Below are 25,982 nucleotides of genomic sequence, written 5' to 3'. Positions count from 1 at the left end.
AACTCATCTGCCAACTTGGGCCTAATCAGTTCTAACCAGCTTTTGTAGTATCGTTTTTCTCAACAGCTGTGTCATTCTTTAAGGGTTGTGCCTTACCCTCTTCCCTCCTCTCCTGTCTCAGTAATAGCTAACAGATACAGAAATTGGTACCAGAAATACCAATTTTTTGTTAAGCTTTTAACAAAAGCTTAAAATATGTGACTTTTGCTCTGGGACAGGGTGGCAGGGGGGCTGAAAAATAGTTAAGAAAGTGTTAAAGAAGGAGAAATGGTGACCTGTATATGTAGTGGCAAACAATTAGTAAAACTGTCACCTGTGATAGAAAATATACCTAGTGAACTTGTAGACTTGAGCCAAGAAATTTCCAGGCAGAATGCAGAAAATGTCAGCTGGATCTTACTATTGGTAACTGAAAACTGGGTCGCCTCTTGGTGGGTCGCAGCCAAAAGACACAACCAAGCCAAAGATCTAGAGAAGCCAGGATTCATCACTTGCAGCACGTAAGGAGAACACTGGGGATCCTTTCCAAAGCAGTGTCTCACCAAATAGCAAAATCAGGTAAGTTTTAAGCTAAGGGTGCATGCATATTCATGAAGGGGTTTGGGCAGAGAATTCAGCATAGAAATGGGGCGAAGGTCAACAGAGTCCAGGCTCTAGTTGATTGACTGTTACCAAAGTCAGAAAAGGTCATCATTCCTTAGGTTTTAGTTGATCTGGTAGTTGAGTGCTCCAGGGGGTTTGAATTCTGCAAAACAGCTCAAGAATGTGCTTCAGGCTAACCTTTACTGTTGAAACAGAACTGGGAGTCTTTACAACTGATTTATTATCTTTGCTATTGTTAAGTTATCTCCCTGGCCTGGTAATAGCTGTTTGTTTTTACCTTCTTTTGTTCCCTTAGAATCATTAACCACCAGACCTATTCGGCAAGGGCAAGCATTGTGGCCAGGCTTGGATTACAAAATGGAATGGCTTAAGTTTCTCTTATGTTAAAAAGGTTATGTTTGGTTCTCTTCCTCTGGGGGACCCCCTACCCTACCTTCTTTGTTTTTTTTTTTTAATTAATTAATTTATTTTTGGCTGTGTTGGGTCTTCATTTCTGTGCGAGGGCTTTCTCTAGTTGTGGCGAGCGGGGGAGCCACTCTTCATTGCGGTGCGCGGGCCTCTCACTGTCGTGGCCTCTCTTGTTGCGGAGCACAGGCTCCAGACGCGCAGGCTCAGTAGTTGTGGCTCACGGGCCCAGTTGATCCGAGGCATGTGGGATCTTCCCAGACCAGGGCTCAAACCCATGTCCCCTGCATTGGCAGGCGGATTCTCAACCACTGCGCCACCAGGGAAGCCCACCCTACCTTCTTAAACTGTGTTTGATAAAATTTTATAAGAAAGAGATGAGCTAAAGGAAGAACTGGTCAACTTATAAGCAGAATTTGGAGGAAATGTGAAGGGGGGGGCAGAATTTTCTGGGTTGGAAAATAAAATTATTTCTCATTCCCAGCCTCTTAGGTCAGTAAAAAATGATCAAAGTTAAGAAATGGCCTCAAAGGTGTGGCTGAATACTGTTAAGTCCTCTGAAAAAATCAAGGCAATGCCTAGTCCACCCTCTCAGCTGGACAAAAGGGCTTCTAGGAATTTTAAGGCATTACTCCCACAGCATCCTGATACAGCCCAGAGACTTTAGTCAATGGAGACTTAGTCAACAGAGAAGCATGTCCCAAGAGAATTTTGGGTGTGGCTCTTGGTGCATGAAGTAAAGTCAATCAGATACATAGAAAAACTCCAAAGTTTTTAAGGGTCTTATACCCCCCAAATCACTGCTAGTCTAGGCTCTGTGCAAAGAACTGACTATTCAACTTGTACAAAGGCCTCTAGGCTGCCTACCTAGAGAAAGCAAGCTGAGAAAATTTCTCAGCTACCATCAGTCGTTGTTTCTTCCGTTGAAGCCAAGGTGAAACCGTGCACCTCAGATTGGGACTCAGTTCGGGACTCGAACCTGGCCAAAACCCTGCTTGGGATTTGAACCCACAGTCTTTTAATTAGAATCACTCACATGGTATCTGGACTTACTGAGGCTCATGTTCTTTGTGTCTCAGCACAGAAGGAATTCAGCAAGAGGCAAAATGATAGGCAAGAAGTAGTTTTATTAATATAGGACACTTGTAAGAGATGCAAGCAGGCAGGTGAGGGAGCTCTGCCCTGAGGATTAAGTGGGCTACAATTTTATAGTCAAAGGAAAGGGGGAGGGGAAAAGACCACCTCCTTCGAATAGACGTGAGGCTTACATCACTAGTTCCTCCTTCCTTCATATCAGGCAGGAGAGTGGCAGAGGTCAAACTAGGATTATCATAGCGTTTATTCAAATCAGAGAAGGGTGGTGACATTTTTCTTCCACCTAATGGCCTGGGGCATATCTCGTGCTTTTATTTATGGCTTTATAGTTAAGCCAGGCTGCTTTGTTCCACAACGTTCCAATAGCTTTCTTGAGCAATCATTAACATACAGTGGTCTCCCAAAGTTTCCTAGGTTTCCCTCTCTATCTGTAGCCCCCTACTGGGACTTCTACAACTACCTGTATAACTATCGTATTCTACCTCTATCAAAGGAACATGATGGGAAAGGAAAGATTCCCTCAGAGTTGGGTGAGCCAAAAGCCATGGAGTATAGTGGATTGGGGAGCCATTCTGAAGGAAGAGAACGAGGTCTCATCAGAGAATATTCCCCATCCCCAGAGTAGGGGGACCTGGCTGGATTTGCCCAGCTGATTTCAGAAGTGTTCTGGACAAGTGACTTCCATATGCCAACTATTCTTCCTTATTCTTTTTCAGGGGAGTGTCTATTGTTATTCTGTCCCTGACTCACCATTGTATTTTGGGTCTGTGGGGGATAAATAACTTGTCTTTTTAGATCATAGGTATTGCATTCAAGAGCCACATTCAGACCTGATGTCGATCACAAGATCCTGGACTTTGAGCCTAATGTCGTGAATGGATGCGTCTTTTGGGGGTCCTGAAATGGTGATGAGCATATTTTGCATGGAGAGAGAACAGAAATAATTGTGGCCAGAGGACAGATTGGTAGGTTGATTTAATTGATGGCTCCAATTCTTCACCCTTCCCTATATTCACACCCTTTGTCCTGTGAATTTTCAGTTCCTTCCATAACAGAAGCAGAGTCTAATTTCTCACCCTCCTAAAGAATCTGAATTTAGCCATGTGACTTGCTTTGGCCATTGTAGTAATGTTAGCTGACTTGACATAAGTAGAGGTTAGAAAAACTGTGTTTCTGCTACTTCTCTTTTCATTTATTTATTTATTTATGGCTGCGTCAGGTCTTTATTGTGGCACAAGGGATCTTTCATTGCGGCGCGCAGGCTCTTCGTTGTGGCACATGGGCTTCTTTCTAGCTGCGGCACACAGGCTCCCCTCTAGTTGTGGCACGTGGGTTTTCTCTCTCTAGTTGTGATGTGTGGGCTCCAGGGCACGTGGACTCTGTAGTTTGTGGCATGCAGGCTCTCTAGTTGAGGCTTGCAAGCTCAGTAGTTGTGGCACGTGGGCTCAGTAGTTGTGGCACGCAGGCTTGGTTGCCCTGCAGCATGTAGGATCTTAGTTCCCTGACCAGGGATTGAACCTGCATCCCCTGCATTGTAAGACGGATTCTTTACTGCTGGACCACCAGGGAAGTCCCCTCTGCTACTTCTCTTGCTCCTCTGTGATCACCATGAAAACATGTCCAAAACATTCCCAGCTTAAGCTGCCAGAGGGACATGAATGACACATGGAGGAAACTGAGTTGCCCAGCTGAGGTTATCCTAGACAAGCCAGCCCTCAGTTGACCTGCCAATTGATGACAAACACATGAATGTACCCAACTAATAGCAGCCAAGCCTGGCCCAGATCAGCAGAATTGTCCACTTGAACCACTGACTGTGGGGAATAATCAATGGTTATTGTTTTAAGTTGCTAAGCTTTGGGATAGTTTTGTTACACAGCAATAACTAACCAATACACGGTTATTGACTATGTATGTACATTTTTAAAAGATTGGAAAAGGACTACACAAACGTTAAGAAAAATGAATTATGGTGATTTTTAGTTTTTTCTTCTATTATCCCTATAACTGTGTTTCCCAGTTATAATAAAAAGAAAGCAGAGTAACATAATGGTAAAGACTTCAGGTAATAGACTTCAGAAAAATCTTAGGTTCCTAGTATAAAACAGATTTGGATTTTACTTACACTTGCACTTTTCACTTAGACTCTGGGAGAGTTACTTAGCCTCTCTAAACCTCAATTTCTTTATCTGCTAAATGGGCATACTTCATAAAGTTGTGAAAATTAATTAAGATAAAATATATAAAGGGTATAGTATGTATCCGACACAGAATAAAAACTCAGATTTTATTATTATTTTTTAATTTTTATTGGAGTATAGTGGACTTACAATGTTATGTTAGTTTCAGGTGTACAGTGTACATTGTGTTTTTTTTCTTACAAATTTATTTATTTATTTTTGGCTGAGTTGGGTCTTTGTTGCTGCACGCGGGTTTTCTCTATTTGCGGCGAGTGGGGGCTACTCTTCATTGCAGTGCGCAGGCTTCTCATTGTGGTGGCTTCTCTTGTTGTGGAGCACAGGCTCTAGACACATGGGCTTCAGTAGTTGTGGCACACAGGCTTAGTAGCTGTGGCTCGTGGGCTCTAGAGTGCAGGCTCAGTAGTTGTGGCGCATGGGCTTAGTTGCTCCGCGGCGGCATGTGGGATCTTCCCGGACCGGGGCACGAACCCGTGTCCCCTGCATCGGCAGGCGGACTTTCAACCACTGCGCCACCAGGGAAGCCCCGGCAGGCGGATTCTTAACCACTGTGCCACCAGGGAAGCCCCAGATTTTATTATTATTAATAAAATATTTTTGAAGATTACAATGAGGTCCTATTATTTGATTAGCAGTAATTGACAAACAAATTCAATAGATACAACTCAGTTCCTACCGGTAAATCATATACATAACAAGACAAATACAAATACTAGAGCAAAGTTCTCAGACATTCCACTCCATTTGGTTTTATAGAGCCTTCATGGTATCCAATAAATGTTTGTTGAATGAATGAAAGCAAGCATGCATTCTTATTTATTTTCACATTTAGAGGGACTAGCCCAAAAGCTATGTAAGAGGAAGACCTAAGACTTATACCCGGGTCCCAAAACTTAAAGTGAAATGATCTTCCTAACTGGACAAGACCATTAAGCATCAGATCCCAAGAAACACTGGAGATGAGAGAAGGGCGAAACTGACCCAGGTTTGGAGGGTGGTCACAGAAGGCTTCCTGACAGAGATGGAATTAACATTGGATATGTAGGGGAGGGAAGATAATTTTTCCTCTACCCCTCTGAATTCTTAGCTGAGACCCCTGCAATAAAAGACAGATTAACAAGAGGAAAACAAGAAGAAGTGCACTGACTTGTATACCTCATATATACCTGGGAGGAGATACCCAGGGAAAAATGAGTAACTTCCTGATGTAGCTTAGAATTCAGGATTAAATACCATCTTAATAGGGAAGGGGGAAGGGTAGGCCTCTTAGGGGAGAGTAAATGATTTTTAAGGAAGCCAACGGGCCCTTAAGAGAATAGATGGGAGATACGACAGTTTGTGACAAAGTTTGGTGCGATGTGGACTTCTAGTCTCCTCTTTGAGGATAAACAGTCTTCTCTGGTTGATGAAACTCCTGGGGAGGGGAATCCATGACAATCCATCCTGAGAGGATCTGTCTTTAGGCAGATAAGGGGGATTCCGAGAAAGCCTCTCCCTGCATTTGCTGTTTTTCAAGTGCCTACAGCTCAAAATATACCAAAGTGTCATATTTTGAGGTGGCATATTCTGCTGCCCTTCTGATGTTAAAGGATGAAGAAGCAGGTTGAAACAAAGAAAAGAGGTGGGTGGGGAGCAGATCCTGTTAAATGTGGATTGGAGGACAGGGAAGAAGTGGAGGAGCTCTGAAGACAACAGCGTGATACTTGGACCATCTGGTAGGAGTCAGAGAAAAGCTGGAAAGGTCTCAAATGTCTGTTTGTTCCCTCCTCTGAGAAGCCTCCCTGGATCACCCCCAGACCTGGCTTGGCGCATCTCCTCTGGGACCCCACGGCCCCTGCGCTGCCCTGACACTTCTCACCTGAGCTATTGTCACTGCTTGGCGCTTCCTCCTTTGAAGTGGAAGCTCCCTAAGGATAGAGAGACATTGGCTTCCCAGTGCCTCCACCAGGGACCCGCAAAGAGGAAGTGAACGTAATGAATAGAACGGATCTAGTGGATCTGAAGTGGGGATGTGACATGATAAAGACAATATTTCGTGAAGTGGGTTTGGCGGTGGTGGGGTTCTGGGAGGATTTGAGCTGGGCAGGACCCAAGGAAGGGCCATTACCAAAACCTGGAACATTGAGGATACACCCCAGGGCCTTGGCAGTGGGAATGGGAAGGCAGAGATGGGGAGATGAGGAGCGGAGAGGCTTCAGAAGCGGTGCTGACTCAGGGCAGCCGTGGGCAGAGGGAGGCACTGTGGCACGAAGCGTGCACCGGGGTGGGGGGGGTCCTGGGCGCAAGGAAGGGGTGTTTCCCATAGACAAAACCCGTCTGGGTCTCTCCCTGTCAGGCACACATTTGAGACAAATCCCATAGCATCATGTAGCATGGAAATAGACTTTGTGATATTGCGATTTATAATAAGAAATACATATTTGGTTTTTGTCCCTGTTCCCCACACAGAGCTCCTAAAATCCTTGGAATTTCCTAAGAGATAAGAGCGATATATAAAGGTGCATTTTTTTTAAAGGTGCTTTTGTTATTCATAACAAGGCCCTTTCAGCCACACCTGAGTTTATGTTAATGAGGTGACTTTTGGAAAGCCCCTAAGGATGGGGGCTGGTTGCCAGGGGAACCAACCTTGATTAGAGAGTTGGAACTTTTGGCCCCATTCTCCCACCTCTGGAGAAGGGGAGAGGGGCTGGAGGTTGAATCAGTAACCAGTGGTCAACGATTTAATCAACCATGCCTGTGTAACGAAGCTTCCGTAAGAATCTCTGAACCATGCGGTTTGGGAGAGCGTCCTGGTTGGTGAACACCTGCCAGCTATGCCTCCACCTGCCAGGAGGGTGGCACACCCAGAACTCCATGGGGACAGAAGCTCTTGTGTTCTGGACTCTTCCAGACCTGACCCTATCTCTTCATCATCTGGTTGTTCATTTGTATCTTTTTCTTTTTAAATATTTGTTTATTTATTTGGCTGCGCTGGGTCTTAGCTGCAGCATGCTGGATCTTTGTTGCTACGTGAGGGATCCTTAGTGGCAGCATGTGGGCTCCTACTTGTGGCATGCGTGATCCAGTTCCCTGACCAGGGATCGAACCTGGGCCCCCTGCATTGGGAGCGCTGAGTCTTAACCACTGGACCACCAGGGAAGTCCCCATTTGTATCTTTTAATATCTTTTGTGATAAACTGGCAATCTAGTAAGTAGACTGTTTTCTGAGCCGCTCTAGCAAATTGATCGAACAAGAGGAAGGGGTTGTTGGAACTTCTATAGCCGGTCTGTCAGAAGCATCTGGACTTGCTATTGGCATTTGAGGTGGGGGTGGGGGTAGTCTTCAGGGACTGAGCCCTTAACTCGGGGGATCTGATGCTATCTCCAGGTAGACAAGTGCCAGATTTGAGTTAAATTGTAGGACACCCAGCTTTGCTGGGGAAAGAGAAAACAAGGAGGTCAATAAGAGAAGCAGCCGCAGCCCTCTGACCTTCATCTCATTCTGTGGAGGCGAGCCAGGCCAGGGGTAGCTGGGCCTGCTTTACAGTGTGCATTCCAGCGAAGGGCCTTCTTGCCATCACTCTGCCTTTGTATAGAGCTAGCATGGGAAAGCAGCCTTGTCAATGAAGGAACACCAGGCTGCTTGGCACCATTCAGTCTGGATTCGGGGGGCCAGCCCATTACAGGAGTTGTCTGAGGATGCCAGTAACTGGACACCTCTGGCCTATGGATGTTACTGTGTCCCCAACTGGCCAAGGAGGGGGGCAGAGAATATTTGGAAAAGCCCCCAGTCCAGCGGTCAGCTGAGCTTGGGTGTGGCTCCTCTCACTGGGAGAAGGAAGGAGGGCTACTCCTACCCAGCCCACTGTTCAGGCCAGCCAAGGTCATGTAAAAACAATCTCGTCCATTACACTACACATCACAACTGAATGCAGGGACTCCCCCACCTCCTCACCAGGATAGCATTTGGCTTTTAGCCTGCACTCAGCCCTTCTCACACTCAGCCTGCTAGTAGGCTGGCAATCAGGTTCCTGGAAATCTCATTCTTTTTTAGCAGACATGGGAACCCACATCCCTAAGCCCAGCCCAGTGCCTCCTATGCACTCTGATTCACAACGTCCACAGTTCAGAGATGCTGGACATGCCAAATTCACCCTGGTGTGGTCCTCCTGAGAATTAAGCAAGAAACTGTTCTCACTCTCGAGGAAGCCTAATCATCTGCTGGAAATGAATTGGAGAAATTGCTCTTAGTAGGGATGCTCTAAGAGAGGGTTCAAGTCAAAACATGAGAAGGCCGGTGAGCCCAGCTTCCATGCAGCCAATCATCACAAAAGTCTGTGCCGTGAACTTTGCAAAGCAGGTTCACTGCATGATGTGATGGAACAGAAAACTTTGAAGAACCGTGTTCTTAGCTAAACCTTGAAAAACTTGAGGCATTGGGCACCAGGAATGATTCCCAGACTGCAAATGAAGAGTTGGTTAAGTGGAGCTGAGAGGTATACTCATATCCATGTTTATTTCAGCAATGGATGCATGCTCACAGGTATCCATTTGGTGCCTGCCTGCATCCGTTGCCAAATCCCATACTCCAGGTGGAGGGAGATTCTGTGGCTTTCGTCTCTTAAGCTATTGACTTTTCTCAGAAAGTCCAGTTTCTGCCCATGTTATTCCATCACTTGATTTTGGTCTTGTGAGGTTGCCCCTCTTTTGATTCATTCATACAATTTGCTAGGGATCTGCTTCCAGTCATGTGCTCGATAGGGCAGACCACTGCTTTTTGTTCTTGTTAACTGGTGGGCTGAATCCCTCCTCTTCCCCCATCTTTTATAACCCAGTAGTCTGGTGTTCACCTTTTTATGGTGTTTGGCAATTGGCAACCATGTCCCATCAACTGGGTTTTGCTGATTTTCTGGACCTTGACATTTAGATACCTCTGGCAATCTCTTGTAACTCCCTTCTCTCTCTGTCTCTGTCTCACTCACACACACACACACACACAAACACACACCTGTTCTGCTTAGACTGAACTAAATAAGTGTCTTTGATCTGGGCCTTTACATCCTTGGTGTGTACAACTGGAGCAGGATATGGTTGTTTTCTTCATTTTAATTAACTAACGAATTAATTTTAATTAATTTTAATGCTATTCAGATGGTTAGGTCCTAAAAACTTGTTCAAACAATCTACTGAGTGGTTTGGGCAAAGGAAGGATTTTCTCATTTGGATGGACACCCAGTGGCCTAAAATAAACTTTCTTCAGAGGCTGTAAAACAGCAAACACATGAAGGTACGCTGCGGGGTGGGGGGTGGGGGGGAGGCACCGGGTTCGAGGCAGGGCAGGTGCCAGTTTATACTGACGCTGCACAACTGAGCTTGACACCTGAACACGCTCCTTCCCCTGGCTGCATTGCCCCAGCTCCATGGCACTACGGACTGAGGAATCTAGACCTCTTTGCAGGAGACGAAGGTACAATTTCAGAAGAACTACAAATCTTGAGAAGAATTTGATTTAACTTCCTTAATACCTGCAGAGCCCATCTGCTCCCTGCCTTATTCTGTCCCTCCTAAGTTCTCACGCCTCACAGCTCCGGGATGTATTTAGATTTCGGTTTTGGCAACTTCGTCCTGGCAGAATAGAGGGTGGAGTGGAAGGCTAGACACAGGCCAAAACCTTATGGGGCTCCCCACGCCTTCCAGGATAGAGTTCTAACGCCTTTCTTACAGGGGCAGAGGACACACAGCTGCCACCAGGGCCCACCTTTCTTCCAGCCTCCCGCGGGGAGGGGGTGAGAGGTGCGCACCGAGGCCCTGCCCACGAGAGGGCACGCTTGCGTGCCTGATGCAGCAGCGGCCATCTTTGACCCGGGCAGCCGGCTCACCCCCCGGCGTTCTCAGAGGGGTCGCGCGGTTCCCGCCGGTAGCGTGTAGGCTACCTCCACCGCCTCACCCCTTGGCAGACCTGTGCTCAAGACCAAGGGCCCCAGCCCCCACCCTTACGGCCTCCATGTAAAACCTCGAGCCAGTATCCTGGTGGCCAGTGCCAGCTCTCCAACCTTTCTACCTGGTAACTCTGGACAGGTACCTCAGTTTCCTTATCTGTAAAGTGGGAGTTTAGGGCCCCCCCTATTCCCGGTCACCAGCTATATAATACCTATTGATTGGGCATGTATGATAAATTCTCAGCATAAAGCCCGGCACAGAGTATGTTCCATAAATGTCTCCGAGATTTTCCTGCAGGAAATTGCAAGGGGCCTTGTATCCACCACCCTTTCAGCCACCACTGCTGCAGGGGCCCCCTCCCTATGACTGCAGTCAGTACGTGGGCTCTTTGAAGACCAAGTCGGAGGGCCCAGGGGATTGGCAAGATGCCCTCGGGGGAGTGAAAGAGAAGCCTGAATCTTTTAGGACTTGCATGTGACCACTTTGGAAGGGTGTCAGAAAACAGACCAGGGTGCCCAGGACTGGAAAGACTTTGTAGATTTTGGAACATTTAAACGCCCCCGTGCTTGTTATTTTTATCACCCCTGGCTGTGTCCCCATAGGGACTCCCATGCAGCACAAAACTCCTAGAATGAAAAGCCCTGTGTGTGTGCTAGCTGTGGGGGACATCGGGAAGAGGGAGCCGGGACACTGTGTCCCAGGTGGAGCCAAGCGTGGGTGGTGGCTCCCCGAACGGAGAGGGATTCAGGCCAGGCCTGTGGGGGTCCCCAGGCAGGTGCAGCTGCCCCACCAGCTCTGCAGCCAGAGCCTAGCAGTTTGGAGACCCCTGACTCTCTGTGGGGATGGGAAACTTGCCTGGAACCCAAAGAAATGAGGGTAGTTCCTGGAGAAGGGGCTGGAGAAGAGTGGGGAGGGGCCAAGGCCTTCTAGGAGGCTGGAGAAACACACCCAGCCCTCCACAGGATTCAGGAGGCCCGAGATGAGACCTGTCAGTAAAAACCAGGTGAAAGCCAGGCATGCCCAGGTTCCCCGTCCAGCCTGATGGACAGAAGGGTAGCAGAGGAGACAAAAATGATCAAGTGGGAGTGGAGGGATTGCAGTTTATTTTCAGACACACTCAGAGGGTGGGAGGTGGCCAGCTGGCTCCATCTGCACCCCCTCCCTGCATTTGGCTTCATCAAGAACTCCTCTCCCCTGACCTCCAAACCCCTAGGCTGTACAAGGTAGACGAGGCACTCCTACCCCACCCATCAGGAGAGGCTTGGGCAGGTGTGGAGTGAGGAGTGTAGAGACTGGGGGTAGAGTTCAAATATTCACAGTTCCTCTATCCGTAACCCCAGATTACACTGTGCCCAGGCCACGAGGGCGGCTCCCAACCCTGGGATTCCTAGTGGTGTTAATAGCCCTTCTCTCACTCAGAAACTTCAAGTTGAGCTCCCTACCCCCTTTCCCTGACCATAACAAAACTGCAGTCCTAAACCCTGTAGCCTGGGCGAGGAGGGGGCCTCAGCACCGCACTCACCCAAGCCCCCTGCCTGCCTTTTCTGGAGTGATGGGGGTGGGGCGAGCTTCACTTGTAGTGAGCAGGGGTGGGGTCTGGGTGTGGGAGCAAGTGGTAATAGGTGAGGGGAAGGGAGAGAATGAGGGCCTCAGGAGGCAGGCTTGGAAGGTGCTGATGGTCTGCACCCCTACTCCACCCCCACTGCACCCCCAGAATCCCTGAGAGTCCAGCTGCAAAGGCAATATGGGGCAGTGGGAGCGGGGCGGGGAGGAGAGCTGAGCCATACCTCGTCTCCACCCCCCACTGGTCCTGTTCCTGGGGGACATGATGTTTAGGAAGGGCCAGGACTGAGCTCCAGGCCCAGCATTTAAGCTCTGACCTTCCAGAACAGCTGAATCCTGGGAAAGGGTAGGGCTATTAACCCCCACACCCCAGACGTCCTGGCTTTGGGTAGAGAGGTGGGAATCGGAGGGGGGCAGTGTCCCCCCAAGGATATTATAAAAAGCTAAAACCGTTAACAACTCCTTGGGGAGAAGCGGCTCATAGCCTCTTGCTTCCCCAACTTATCATCTCCCCAAAACCCAGTAGACAGGGCTGAGGGGGTCCCAGAGAGCTAAGGGAGGGGGCCATAGCCCCTCTCTGAGAGGGGGCCCTTTAGCACCATGCAATGTTGGGGCACCCGTGCAGTCTGATGGACCCCTGGGCAGGGACCCTCCAAACCTGGAGTGCCCACTTGCTAAAGCTTCTGTGCTCTTAAGGAGGGGACCCCTGCAGGGGAGGAGATGAAGGGAGAAGACTGGGCCAAAGTCCACGCAGGGGTCTCAAGACCCCAAAGGACCCCTCCAGGAGTCATGACTTGAAAAATCTTCGTAACACAAACTGGCCCAACAAAACCACAGCCAGACCTATCAGCACATTCCGGATGGGACCGTTTCCCAAGTCCAGGGCTGCCACCTGCCAGGAGAGACAGAGTGGTCATAGGGGGGCTGGCGGCATATTCGGCTCCTGGGGACTGGGGTGGGGCTGGGAGAGGGGCGGCCCTAGCAGCAGGGAGGAGGTGGTCAATGCTTGGGCACTCACCCAGCCACCCCTCTGTGCGATCCACCGGGCAATGCAGTGATGCAACATGAAGTCGGCCACGAAGCGGGTCACCTGGCCCAGGAAGCCAGTCAGGCCGCGCTGGTAGACGTGGAGGGCCAGGCGGTAGCCAAAGCCCAGCAGAGCCACCACTCGGCCCCAGTTGATGCCGCTCTCAAACAGGCTGTGGGCCGAGGAGATACAGTCAGTGGAGACCTCTAGAGGGCCCTTCATCTGTTTGCCTCTCCCACCCCCTTGGAGACCCCTACCCCTCTCCCAGCTGGAAAGCAAAATGGCTTAGCTGTGAATGGAGGTGGTAGAGGCTGCCCCAGCCTGGCCTCAATTTGGTTAGAGCCCGTGTCTCTGTGAAAGGAGAAAGCTCAGAGGGCAGATGAATGGGATGCTGCTGCTGGGGCTGTGGCCCCAGGGCTGGGGGAGCAAAGGGGCACAGAGAGCGTGGAGGGCAGAGCGAGCAGACGGAGGCAGCAGGGAGATTACCTGTGGGCATTGCTGCTGGCCTGGCAGCCCGAGGGACAGCAGAGAGAAAAGGACAGAAGAGGAGGTTAGGACAGTCCAGTCCTGGAATCACAGCTGAGTGGGCGGTGGCCTCTCAGGACACGGGCAGGATGTTTCAGCTCCGAGCACTAATTCTGAATCTATCGGCTACTCCTGCCTTCACCCTCAGCCTCGAACCTACCCTGAGACTGACCTCTTTAACCAGATGGTGACAACAGCTAACACCTTTAAGTGCAGACACTGTTCTAAGCATATTTCCCCTATTTTACGGACCAGGAAACTGAAGGCTAGGAAGTTTCACAAAGCCGGTAAATGGCAAAGCTGAGATTTGCCCAGGCTGCTGGTTTCTTTAACCACTGCCTGTCTGACACCAGATTATAGCATCTGGAAGCCATTTCCAGGACCTGGTGGGCTGAAGCCAGAGCCAGCAACCATCTTTGGTGTGAAATGTGGTTCCAAATCAGAAGGAGAGCCGTGTCCCAGCGGGGCTGGGGAGCTCTGGGGACACCCCCACCGCGAGCCCCTCTATAGCCCTGATCTAACAGGTCAAGTCCTCGGGGCCAGAGTTAACAAGGGCTGTGTGCTTATGCAGAGATGAAGAGTCTGGGCTCAGAAAGAGAAAGACAGGGGCCCAAGGCCCCGCGTGAGTTAACAGCAGACACGGGGACAGCAAACACGTCTTCTGGTGCCGACAGAGAAGTGTGTCCCCCATCCCGTGGGCAGGGCCTGGCATGGTGGTGACAGCACAGCGGAGAGGCAGTGGCCAGAGCTACCTTGAGGCGATCTTGGTGAAATACTCATAGGCGTTCTCTGCTGTTGGCTGCAGGTGCTGCAACATGGCCTGGAACTCGGAGTCGTAGCGCCGGTTGATGTCATCCCCGATGATGGCCAGCTGGCGACCCACCTGCCCCATGGTGCTCAAGGAACGGTAGGCAGCAGGTGAGCTGGGGCGTGGGCTCATGGCGAAGGGCTCCTCCCCGAGATGCCCCAGCCTTGGGCCCCCCCTCCTTGGCGGTCCCAACCGTGTTCTCAGACACGAGGGCTGGGCCCAGGGACAAGGGGCAGGCATGTGCTGAAAAGGATGCCAGGTCCCGGATGGGGGTGGGAACCCACATGAAAAAGGAGCAGCAGTGGGAAAAACCCCCAGGCCTGTCCAGCTCCCAGGACCTGCATGGTGACCCCACGTGAGCCTCCAACTCCCTGAACATGTCCCCGTGGGCCCAGGGGGCTGCTGCTCACCTGCTAGGTTCTAGGGACAAGGTGACCATTTCTGGGTCAGTGGGCGCAGCCGCCCCCTCGGCCTCCTGCTCCTGCTGATGGCGGTAAAAGACGTAGCTGCGGAAAACCTCCTCCGTGTCCCGGGCTACCTGCTCCTCTGAGGATCAAAGCCAGGAGTCAGGGAGGAAGTGCTCTGGGGATGGTTCACTCTGCCTGTGGACAGAGGTGTCCCTCCTCTAGCCCTTAGTTACCACCTAGGGCTGACACTGAAAAGAGGATTCTTGTCACAGCTGCCTTGTGGAATAGGTGACCCCCAGTTTACGGATGGGGAAACTGAGGTGCAGTGTTTACGTAACTTGCACGAGCGTGTACAGCTGGAGAGAGCGGTGCAGCCAGGATAGAATCCCAGGCATTTGGGTCCCCGACTTTATTTTAGTTTGTCCAAGGCACCGAGCCCTTATGGCTTAGGGAACGTGGGAGACAGAATTTGAAATCGTAGCCCAGAAAAGCCACATCGGGAAATAGTGACAGACCTGGGACTGAACCCAAAGTCCAGGGAACAGCCTGTGCTGGGCCGCGAGCTGCAGGCGTCCCTGACGTTCCCCTTGGAAGAGGAAAGAGGGACAGCCATTTTACTTCCTCCCCAAAGTCGTTAACAATCCCTCTCCCTGTTAAGCGGACCTGACTCGGTGATAGGTGGATTTACTTCCTTATTTCTCCCAGGGCAGGGATAGGACAGCCACACCCCACTCTTCTTTCCTCCTCCTCGCAGATGGCAGGGTGCCCACCTCATGCACACTGCCCCGCCTCCCCCAGCCTCTGCACCCCCCACTGCTGCCCCCCTGCCTGCATTGGGTAGGGAGATGCTTTTCTCCTTTACCCAAGGTGAGGAAACTGAGGCGGGAGAGCCTGCCTTTAAATCTTGCCCGGCTTGTCCACATCTGCTCTCTCCATCCTCACAGACGGCCCTGGTGGTTATGGGAGGGGTGAGGGGGCAGAAAGACAGTTACCCGAAGTGGAGGAGGGGTCAGGTTCTTCTTCGCACCCCTGCCTGGGAGGACCTGGGCCTTGTCCGGATGCCATTTCTCAGGTCCTGGCAGGAATGGCAGTGTTAGCCTGTGGGGGTGAGTAGGAAAGCAGATGGGGACCAGAGGTTCCAACAGCACACGGAGGGAGGGGACCCCCACTCCTGAAAGACCGCACCGTCCTAAGAACTTACTGAGTATTTCACTGGCAGTTCTTCAAGGAGACTGGGAGTGAGAAAGGCCGGGCAGCCAAGATTCCCACCCAGGGGTCAGCCAGGGCCCAGGGAGGGGTGGCCGCAGCAGTGCCCGAGTGGATCTCTAGTCGCACTGGGAGGCGAGTTTCAGAAGCTGGGGTTCCTTCCACTGCTCCGGGGCCTCCTGCACCCTACGCAGCACACGCTTACTGCAGACTTGCCACCTTCCAGCCAATGACCCACGAAGCCCGTCCCCGAAGGTTCCACTTCCCCTTGGCTAGTCAGAACACACCTGTTTTCCAACTCAGGCCCGTTAGCCGCAAGCATTTCCTGAGTACCTATGGTATACTTCTACCATGTATGTTCAAGTACTCCCCAGGGAGTGTGGGACATGGAAAGAACACATTAACCTGGCAGGGTAAGCAATGTCATACCCATTTTACAGGTGGGAAAAGGGAGGCACAAAGAAGTTAGTGCCCAAGGCCACAGAGCTAGTCAAGGAGTCAGGTTGGTTATTTGAATTTCCACGAGTCAGTCCTCCACTCAGCACTCATTTCAGATTTATTTTTCAGTTTGTGGACCTTAGAGGGTGTCCTTTCCGGGGAAACTTCCCTTGTTTGCGTCCCGCCTGTGATCTTCACATTTCTGCCTAGCAGGTGGTTGAGGAAATCACATGTACCCCTTGCTCTCCTGTCTCCAGCCCCTATTTTCCTCCTTTGCCCAGTCCTGGCCACAACCCCAGTATGCTCTGTAAACCTCCACAGAGGGAGTATTTCCTGGACATAAGCTATTTCACTTTCAATTTGCACCCCCTTCACTTCCCCCCACCCCAAAGCTGCCTCCATCACCCAGGCGGGAAGCCACCCTCCTCCTCTCCCTGGGAGGGCCTGTGTCCCCTCCCCCCACCTTCCCTCTCAGGCCTGGGGCCATTTTCGAAAGTGCCTGAGGAGAAGGGTGGGGAAAGTCCGGACCACCTGTGCTCTCCACCCCTTCACTGTCTCAGGGCAGGGACAGGGAGAAGACCAACTCTCCCCTCCTCCACCCCTGGGTGCTCAGACTCCTTATGACAGACCTTTGCCTGGCAGACCCCCATCCCAGAAGCTTCTTCCTGAACAAGGTACCTTCCTCTCTCCCTTGGTCTCCGAAACCCAGTGCCCCCAGGACAGCAGGGCTGGAGGATGCTGATTGCATCTCGACTGCCTCTACCGCTACCCCTGGGGCTCAATGCTGGGGAGAAAGTGGAGCCTCAGAACCGGCCCCAGGGCCAGAGGCCTATGCCAACCTGGTTCTACCTCTGCCCCCATCCAAGTGGCCTGACTTCCTGGTAGGGAGAGTCCACTGTGCCCCACCTGCGGGGTTTGCTGGGCCCAGGATGTTTCCCGGGGCGGGGGGGAGATGCAGACCTAGCCCTGCTGAAGACCTAGTCTTAGGGCTCCTGGGACAGCAGGAAGTGCTGTGAAAGTTCTCCCCCTGCCCTTGACCTTGGCTCTGACCTCCACTCCCATCCCCCAGACTGCTAAAGAACCTGGTTCTTTAGCACCCGATTCTCTGGCACCAGGGCCAGGCCAAGAGGGAAAGCTGTCTGAGGAGCAGCCAGAGGGAGCCCCGGCCGGATCAGGCCCTGAGCAGGAGTTGGTGGAGCTGCCCAGACAAGCCTCGAGGCCTCCCCCTCCCCACCGGGTTCCCTGCGGGCTCCCTGCCTCACCCTGGGCCTGGGGCTGCCGAGAGTGGGGAGCATGGGCAGGACCCTCCCGGCTTACCTGCCCGGACCCTGGCCCAGGCCCGGGACGGCTCAGCAGGGCAGAGGCTGGAGATCCTGAGGAGCCAGTGGCTGCTCCCAGGGTCAGGTACCCAGGTCTGGCTCCCAGGAAGGGGCGTCAGTGAATTCCTGGTGTCTGGATGCAGCCTCTGCTGGTCCCAGCACGGCCCTGGGGACCCGCGAGGCTGCGGCGATCATAGAGGTGCCGGCGGTTCCCGGCTCCAATCAGCTCCCTCTAGAGGAAGTTGCTCTGTGGCCGCCGGATGCAGATGCCCCAGCCTACAGGGCTCCCAGGCGGAGAGAGCGGCTCCCACCCAGGCAGAGTGGCTCCCCCTCCCCCACTGCTTTTCCCACCGTTGATTCCCAGTCCTCATCCTTGATCTTTCCCCTGCTTCCATCAATGTCAATAAAAAAGCCAGGATGGCGAGGTTTCTTAAGCGCCACTGTGTACCCGGCACTTTAAAACCTCTTTGGAACAACCCTTGGAAGTAAGTGCAGTGGACCACACCCATCTTAGAGCTGAACAAACTGAGGCTCAGCTGGTTTAAGGAACCTTGCCCAAGGTCACTGAGCTGGGTTTATAATCAGGTCTGTAGGTGCCGTGAGGAATAATAATACAAAATTGAGATTCAACGCGCAATTAAGACCTGTACACCAAGCACCTCGGTGGTCTGCAGAGAGAAAAATCCTGAATGTGATAGGCAGGTAAACATGAAAACACAGTGGGTCTGTGCTACCATCTGGGCATGTGCCAGCTGGATACTGAGAGGAGAGAGAAGAGGGAGGACAGAGACTCTCTGGCCTCAGGGATTGAATGGTTCTCAAGGACAGAAGCTACCACAGCCAGGGAAGGACAGGCCTGGAGAGAGCTGTGTGCCTCCACCCCATTCTCAGAGTTGGGGTTCTCCAGCCACCTCTGCCTGCCCCCCACCCTGGTGTTTCCTGGAGCCTCGCCAACCCCCTCTCCCTTCAGGCTGGCTCCCCAGGCCTCCTTCCCCTGCCTCATCAACCCCTTGCACTCTCTGCCCCCAACTAAGCCCTCCTACCTTCTCCCCCCACCCCTCCCCTACCTTTGCCTTCTAGAACTCCTGGAAGTTTCCAACTGGAGGGTTTAATTTGAAAACTCCTCCTTTTCTTAAGTAGTTGGTCCTGAGGTGGCTGCTGTGGCCCCTCCCTCTGAGTCAGGGTCCTTGTCAGGATGGAGGCCCCAGCTTCAAGCCCTCGATCCCGAATTTTGGGCCACTCCTCCATGTTCCGCTTTTTCCGTAGCCTGGTGGGGAGCAAGGGCAGCCCAAAGAGCTCAGACAAGGCCCTGCTGGGGGGCCAGTCTTGTCCCTTTCGAGAGCAGAACGCCACCCCTTTGATGACTGATCACCAGGGAGGAGCAGGGCGGGAGTCCAGGCCTCCTGCCACGCTGCCTTACACCTTCTCTGTGGCCCTGCCACAGTCCGACCCCTCGGGGCTGGGGCTGGGGAACACAGGGCCCCAGACCCCTACCCCCGTGGAGGTCCTGAGGGTCCTGGCTCAGGGTGTAGAGGTGAAGCCAGTCCTGCCCAGAGGAAGCCAGGAGGTGCTGGGCAACCTGTCTGAGTTGGAGGAGAGGGAAGAGGAACAGACAGAGGTAGCAGGGGATACAGGGACCTCAGACAGGTGAGGGGCCGGGCTGTGGATGGTGGGAAGGAGCCTGGGATGGAGGAACTGGGAGGAGGCCTGGATGTAAGAAGGGGGAAGGATGTGGGCCTGAGATGGGAGGACCCAAATTGGGGAGGGGCCAGGAGCGGACTCCTTGGGTGGACAGAGGACTGGGTGGGCATGGTTGGACAGACGTGTCAGGGGTGGAGAGGAGCCTGGAGATGTGGGGAGGGGGTGAGGCAGAGATGGGGGTCCTCCCGCAAGTGAGTGGTTGTGGAGGGAGGCATCGAAAGGAAAGGGGGGTGCTCTGGGTTGAGCCGGGGCTCCTGTTACTTCCCAGCTCCTTCCTGGGCCCCACTCCCCCCACCTTCCCTCCCCACTCTCTCCCTCCCGGTTCCCACTCTCATTTGGACCTGGCACCCACCCCTGGTGAGGAAGGGGGCCCACTTCTCTCTCTGCTCCCCACGCCCCTCCTCACCCTACTTTTGGGGAGGGATCATCCCCTCTGTGATGAAGACCCCAGAGGGCCGAGCAGGGAGTAGTTGGGAGCAGGAGGTTAGAGGAAGCTGAGCAGGGCCTCTAGGAGAGCCTTGGAGGGTTTAGGGGGCCTTCACCACATCTCTGGGCCCCACCTGCCACCCCCGTCTGACTATGCTTGGGGATCAGGGGCCACTTTGCCCAAGCCTTGGCGGTGGAGCAAGGATGCTTGCAGAGGGCCATGGGGCCACTGGATATCAGCCCCGAGACCTTCACCGGGGAGGAGGAGAAGGAGCGTCTGCTTGATGGTGAGTGTGGTGGCCGCAGGTGTGGGGGACATGCCGGGGGTGTAGGGCCGGGAAGGACACAGGGCAGTTTGAGGGGACGCTAGAGGCGGGCTGCCTGGGTTTGAATCCCACCTCCACTAGGCCAAGCTGTGTGATGGTGGCGAGTCACTCAACCTTTCTGTGTCTCACTTTCCTCATCTGCAAAATGGGAATATAATAGTACCTATCCCAGAGGGCAGTAGCAAGAATTGAGTGAGATTTTCTCTGTGAAGTGCCTAGAACTGTGCCCAGCATGTAGCAGGTGTTTGCTAAAGAAAACAAGGAAACCTGGCCCTCAGCTCAGCCTCCTGATGGCCCTGTCCTCCTGGGCCTGGGCTGCCTCTTGCTGCTGTGAGCTATCAGTGACCACTACCGCTCCACAGGAGACCTCAGGCTGGCCTCCTCCCAGGTGGGGGCAACTCCCTGGAACCGCCTCCTCAGCTTGTACAAACAGCTCCAGAAATCGGCCCCGGCCAAGGTCAGTGGGGCTAGCTGAAAGTGCGGGGTGAGGCCTGGGTGGGGCCCAGGGGGGCAGCCACCTGCCTGAACCTCTTGAGAGCCGTTGTTCCCTCCTGCTTTCTGTTCTGGGTCTCCGTGGGCGTGGGGGCTGCAGGCTCGGCCCCACCCTCCTCACCTGCTCAGTCATGGGCACACCCTCAGATCCCTCTCAAGGAAGGCCTGCCCTGTGAGGAGAAAGGCGGGGAAGAGGAAACAGAGGAGGACAGCTCACTCAAGCTCTGTGTCCCAGGCATTGTCACCCTCCAGTCGCCGCTGCATAAGACTTTTAGGTCGACAGATACAGTAGGTAAATGTGGTGCCCCCACCTCCCCACCCAGCCAGCTCCCCCACAGAAGGAGCCCCACTTGGGTCAGTGGCTCATGGATGCGATACCAGTTCTGACCACCAGGTGGAACCAGAGGACGTAAGATGACTGCCCAAGCTGGGGGAGCTGTGTGTGGCTGGTCCCGAGGCTGAGCTGGGTCTAGCAAGGGTCCTCCTCCCTCAGGGCCCGGGTGGGCAGCAGAGGGTGGAGGGGTGGGGGGCGGGTTGTGACTGGGACTGCGGCTCCTTGAGCACCACCCTTTCCCAGCCTGGAATTCTAACTCCTTCAGTGGCCACCTCCATCCCTGGTTTTCCCATCGTGCGTGCACTGCTGTGACAGTACCCCAGAAGGCCCCCTCTCCCACTGCAGCCCACTTGCCGCCCTGACATGGTGAGCAGATGGCTTAGTGGTAATAACATACTCCAATAAAATCACTGTTGACATTTTCATAGCCATTACTGTGGGCCAAACCCTCCTCTAAGCACTTTTCATGAAATACTGCGTTATAACTCTGAGGTAGGTTCTGTTACAGTCTCCACTTCACTGTGAGGAAACTGAGGCACAGAGAAGTTAAGTAACTTGTCCAAGATCACACAGCTAGTAAGTGGCAGAGCTGGGACTTGATCCCAGGAGGTTTGAGTTGTTCCAGATCTGTGCTCTGGAATTGGTGGCTGGAGGGGGCAGGGTGGGGTAGGGCAAATGTCTGCCCCTTGCTTGCTGTCCCCAGGAGGTAAGTAAAGAGACTCACACTCAAGCTGGTGGGAGGGAGCCCATGGAAAGCGAGTGTCCTGGGGAGGGCAGGGCAGTGGGGAGGTGTTGTCTGGCTGGCTCCAGGGACTGGATGGAGAAGGGGCCCAGCTGGGAAGGCCAGGGGCTGCACAGGGCTGGGTGAGGTTTGGAGAGCCAGAGCCCCCTCCTCTCCCTTCGATCCCCAGCAGGTTGTCCACCCTTCTCCTGCCTGTCCCATGCCCATCTCTCTGACTCTCAGGTTTCGTGGAGTCGGAGTTAAAGAAGCTTCTGGTAGTGCAACAGGAGTTCCGCCTCTGGAAGATGGGTGGCCATGAGGGCCGGAAGCTGCTGACCCAGCCAGAGATCACCCTGGAGGAGGCAGGCATTGTGGATGTCCAGGTATGCCCGCCCATCCTGCCCCCACCCTCTGCCTGAGAGCCCTGGGGAGAGTGGGGCTGGAGGCCTCCCCTCTCCACAGCTGCTGGCCCAGGCTCCAGCCCCCATGCTGGGCAGGAAGTGCTTAACTCCTTCTTGGTGGTGGTATCTCTGAGAGCAGGATCCTGACCCCCTGCACACACACACTCCTCCATCAGTCTCTCTCACTTGACCTGAGTCCATTTTTAAGGCTTCACTGCCGTTCACTTGCTGTATGGCCTTGGGCAAGTCCCTTCCCCTCTCTGGGCCTCAGTTTCCTCATCTCTACATTGAGGGGACTTGTCTAGGTGGCTTTAAGGCTTTCCTGCACATCTGTCATTCGCATAATGTTGCTCTTTTTCTGTTTTCTCTCCCATTCACACCCACACCAACTCCCACAAACACACATAGGTGCGGGGGAGTTACCTACCTGGTCACACCAAGGACCACCTACAGCCCACCCTCCTTGACATTGGCCTCAAAGGTTAGGCCTGTCCCAGCTTCTCTGAGTGCACATTGATGGATATGTTGATGAAAAATGTGTCAATGTCCTTCTTGGGTTAATTTCCACTCATTCATCAGCTCATCCTTTCATTCAGTGGACATCTGCCCCTCACGGTGTGTGTAGTTTACAAAAGGAAGGAGCAAAGTCTTTAGTCGAAGTCTCTGACCTGGCATGACTTGCTCTGTGACTTTGAATGTGGGCCTTGGTTTCTTTACCTGAAGAGGGGACCATTGGAGGATCAAATGAGCTGCGTAGCCCTCAACTTCAAAGGGCGCTCCAGCGCCAGGGAGTATGACTCACCCCTTGGGGGTTGTTAATACCAGAAATACTTGCCTACCGGGTACTGAGGGGCAGCCTTCCCGTTGTCTTGAGCCTGCAGGCTATGTGTCAGGGTGCCCCTCTGTGCTCTGGAGAACCTCACCCTAAACCACACAGGTGGTCACTCTGGCAGGGCCCCTGCTTTTGTCTTTTCCTGCTAAAGGGAGCTCTCCTCCCCTCTCCCCTCCACTCCAGGACCACCCCCTGAGCCGGCCTGCCCCAGCCCCAGGGGTCACAGTCCTAGGGTAGCCTGAACATCACTGGGGGCCCCTAGGGAGTTTCTGGAGTAGAGGACCAGCTGAGTCCTCACTTGGGGACAGGGCTGCCTCAGGGATATCTTCCTGCTGTGGGTGTTACAAGGATTCTGTCCTCATTACCTCCCCCCACTCTCTCCTTATCTGCCCTCAGAGACACCAAGCTGAGGGGGGAAGGAAGCTGCCCCCCAGCCTTTGGGGAATGCTGGGGACCTGGGGGAGGGGCGCTGAGGCACCAGAAGCACCACCCTAGGCTGGAGGGAAGGATGCAGAGCCCCCTTGGTGTGGTGTCTAGGATAGAGGTGAAGGAGGGGAGGGCTTGGCTGGGGTGCCTGGCTCCAGGGGCTTCCCAGGAATCCCCCAAGCTGGAGGGAGAAGGTTACCTCCATTCTATGGGAGGGAGGTGGCTCAGGGCTAGTGGGCCTGGCCTGCTGTGGGCACCTGGGGGAGGGTCTGGAAAGGTGGCCTTGGGGTACTTGTCTCTGAGGGCAGGTGGGATGGTTCTGGGGGTACAGAGCAGGAAGAGGAGAGCCCAAAGATGCAAAGGCATCTTCCTTCACCCACTTCCGCCCCCCAGCACCTGCTCCTTGAGGAGATGAATGAGATGGAAAACTGGCCTCCAGAGTGAAGCTGGTGCTGGCCTGAGTCTGCCCTGCCCCGGGTCCCTGCAGCCTGTGTAGAGATGTATCCGCCTCCTCTTAGGGCACCTCAAGGAGCCCCTGGGGCCAAGGGGTCTTTAATAAATGGTGTCCATGTGTCTGCAGGGTGGGCCTGCCCGGCACACTGTCCCCACTCTTCAGACTCAGGCCTGTGATGTTATTAATAAAACTCAGTTTGACTTTGGCCTTCTTGCCTGTCTGTCTGCCGACCTGGCCCCTCATCCTCCACCCAAGAACAAGCTCAGGGTTCTCAGTCTAGTTCTAGTCCATGCCTACAGGCTGCCAGGCCACCCCAGCTGCAGAGCCCTGGGTTCCATCTGAGCTGGAGGACGGGAGGTTTAATGCACCTGACCCAGGGGTGGGGAAGGACCTGGGGCCCAGAGTGAGCGCCGGGGGAGCCCCTGCTGCCACAGACCCGCCCGTCATAGAGCAGCCCTGGTTTCCCTCCCTCCTAAATTCCCAGGCCTGGCTTGCAGCCTCCTCGAAGGATCCGGGAATTCTCCAGCAGGAAGTTCCTGCCCAGCCATCACGGGGACAAAGCCAGGAAAGCAGCCTTGGGACCATGGGGACCTGCCTCAGGGGCTGGGCTAGGGGGCAGGTGAGGGGGCCCTGGGGTTGATGGAAAGGTGCCACGGGGGTGGGGGTCAGGGCTCCATCCTACTGCCCCTGGTCAGGGCCCACTAGGCCATGCTCAGTGCCAAGCGCCTTTGGGGATCCTGGGCGGAGGGAGGTCCAGACATCTAGAAGGCCCAACCCTATCTAATCCCAGAAGCAAGGATGGGCTTGAGTATTGGCCGTGGCAGGGCACACCCTCATACCCGGCTTCGTGGGCATCCAATGGGAGGGAGGGCCAGGCCCAGTTTGGACACCAGGAGGTGCTGTTTGCCAGGAGGTCCAGCTGGCTCCCGGTAGGACCCTGGTTCATTCCCTCCCGTGCTGGTCCTGGCTGAGCCCCCAGCACACGTGTGAGAGAGAGCTCACACTGCCCAACTCTTATCAACACAACTGCTATTTACAGATGCGTGTCTGGCCTTCTCCATGGGGCCCCCACTGTGTCCAGCCCGAGGCCTGTGCAGAGCTGAAGTTCAATGTCAAAACATGGTGGCCACTCTGAATAATTATCATGATTGATAACAATAGCTGTTTGTTGGATGGATGGGCGTGCTTGAGGTGGGGGTAGGGAAACTGCAGCAACCTGGCCTCCTGCCCCAGCCCCGCCCAGCCCAGTGAAGTGGGGAGCCCCACCTCCTCCCATCCCCCAGCCTGGGCTCAGGGGAGAGCTTGGAGAGGAGACTGGCTAGTGATTCACAAGTGGGCTGGGGCTTTATTTTCTCTTGGGCTTCCTGGTCAGGCCCCCCACCTCCTGGAATCCTTGACTCAGGCCCTGAGCTGAGGCCCATGGAAGGGCCCATCTGGACTGTCCCCCTGAGTCAGCTGGAGGCAGCCTTGTGATCATATGACTCACCTGGGCCCTAATTACTTCCTCTCAGAGTGTTGGCTGCTGGGAAGGGTGGGGGCCCTGGAGGGCAGCCTGTGGGCTCCCTGGGTGCACATGGACCCCTGGTGTTCCCTTGTGGACATAGCACTCCTCATGGACCCCACGGAGGGGATACCTCTCTGCCTTCCCCCTTCCTGATAGGCCCCCAAACCTGGTGCCAGCCATGCCCAGGCTGGAGGAGGATCCCTGGGCCCAGAGCACTCCAGGACACAGCTCTGCCCTCTCCCTCCGTTGTCTTCTGGGTGGGGCTGGCCAGCAGCCCCTGGACACAGGCAGGCACCACAGTGGGTCGGGGTAGACTGGGCCCAGCTGGCACTCAGGCTCCTTGGCTGCTCGTGTGAGCCAAGTGGGCACTCATAGGCCGTGTCACCTCAGCTCCCAGGGACAGGAGCGTCTCATCCTTGGGCCCCACGAGAGTGGGCTGCTGGGGAGTGGCGGGGCGGGCACCTGTCTGCTCCTCTCTCTCCCTTTCTGTCAAGTGAGGGCCATGGCACCTCATCGTCCACCCCGCCTCCCCCAGGGTTCCTGTGAACCACAGGGAGGAAGGTCTGTGAGGCTGGGAGGCGCAGCTGCCGGTGCGGGAACAGGAGTGGGGACTGTGTCCGGGCACAGGTGTGAGGGCCTCTCCCCGGCCCCGAAAGGTCCTGGGCCGGTTCCTGTGGATGGGCCTGGCCTGACACTCATGAGTGGTGAAGGCAGGGGTGACGTGGCCCAGGGACCTGCGGGGGGCGCGGGGAGGCGCGGCGGGCAGGTGCAGAGGGCCGGGTGCAGGCTCAGCGCGCACGTGGACAGAGGCCAGACGTTTCTGAAAGGCTTCGAGGGAACACTGCCGATGCA

General features: G+C 54.0%; 3 protein-coding genes across 3 annotated transcripts in view; 2 read left to right on the top strand and 1 right to left on the bottom strand.

Annotated features, from left to right (window-relative positions):
• The window catches only part of ZBTB9 (zinc finger and BTB domain containing 9), a 67,770-nt gene extending 53,210 nt beyond the window's left edge, over positions 1 to 14,560 (top strand). The window contains exon 3 of the transcript XR_013830263.1: positions 14,141 to 14,560. The gene's annotated coding sequence lies outside the window, so the exon portion shown is untranslated. The remainder of the gene's footprint in view (positions 1 to 14,140) is intronic.
• Positions 11,801 to 17,739, bottom strand: BAK1 (BCL2 antagonist/killer 1). The gene is made up of 6 exons (XM_079934945.1): positions 17,512 to 17,739; positions 15,543 to 15,648; positions 14,554 to 14,689; positions 14,088 to 14,231; positions 12,802 to 12,982; positions 11,801 to 12,675 (listed from the first exon to the last, which is right to left on the bottom strand). The coding sequence occupies exons 2-6, from the start codon at positions 15,613 to 15,615 to the stop codon at positions 12,571 to 12,573; spliced, it is 639 nt and encodes a 212-aa protein (XP_079791071.1). The 5' UTR covers positions 15,616 to 15,648; positions 17,512 to 17,739; the 3' UTR covers positions 11,801 to 12,570.
• Positions 17,740 to 18,226: 487 nt separating this feature from the next.
• On the top strand, positions 18,227 to 23,939 carry LOC307193271 (gametogenetin-binding protein 1-like). The gene is made up of 6 exons (XM_079934953.1): positions 18,227 to 19,160; positions 19,809 to 19,927; positions 20,329 to 20,423; positions 20,606 to 20,750; positions 21,757 to 21,896; positions 23,566 to 23,939. Exons 1-6 carry the CDS (start codon positions 18,709 to 18,711, stop codon positions 23,614 to 23,616), a joined length of 1,002 nt encoding a protein of 333 aa, XP_079791079.1. The 5' UTR covers positions 18,227 to 18,708; the 3' UTR covers positions 23,617 to 23,939.
• The last annotated feature ends 2,043 nt before the right edge of the window (positions 23,940 to 25,982 follow it).

The sequence above is a fragment of the Stenella coeruleoalba genome (assembly GCF_951394435.1).
Source record: "Stenella coeruleoalba genome assembly, chromosome: 10".
In the NCBI taxonomy this organism is placed as follows: Eukaryota; Metazoa; Chordata; class Mammalia; order Artiodactyla; family Delphinidae; genus Stenella; species Stenella coeruleoalba.
The sequence above is the reverse complement of the archived record's forward strand: the minus strand, read 5'-3'. Positions and strand labels throughout refer to the sequence as shown.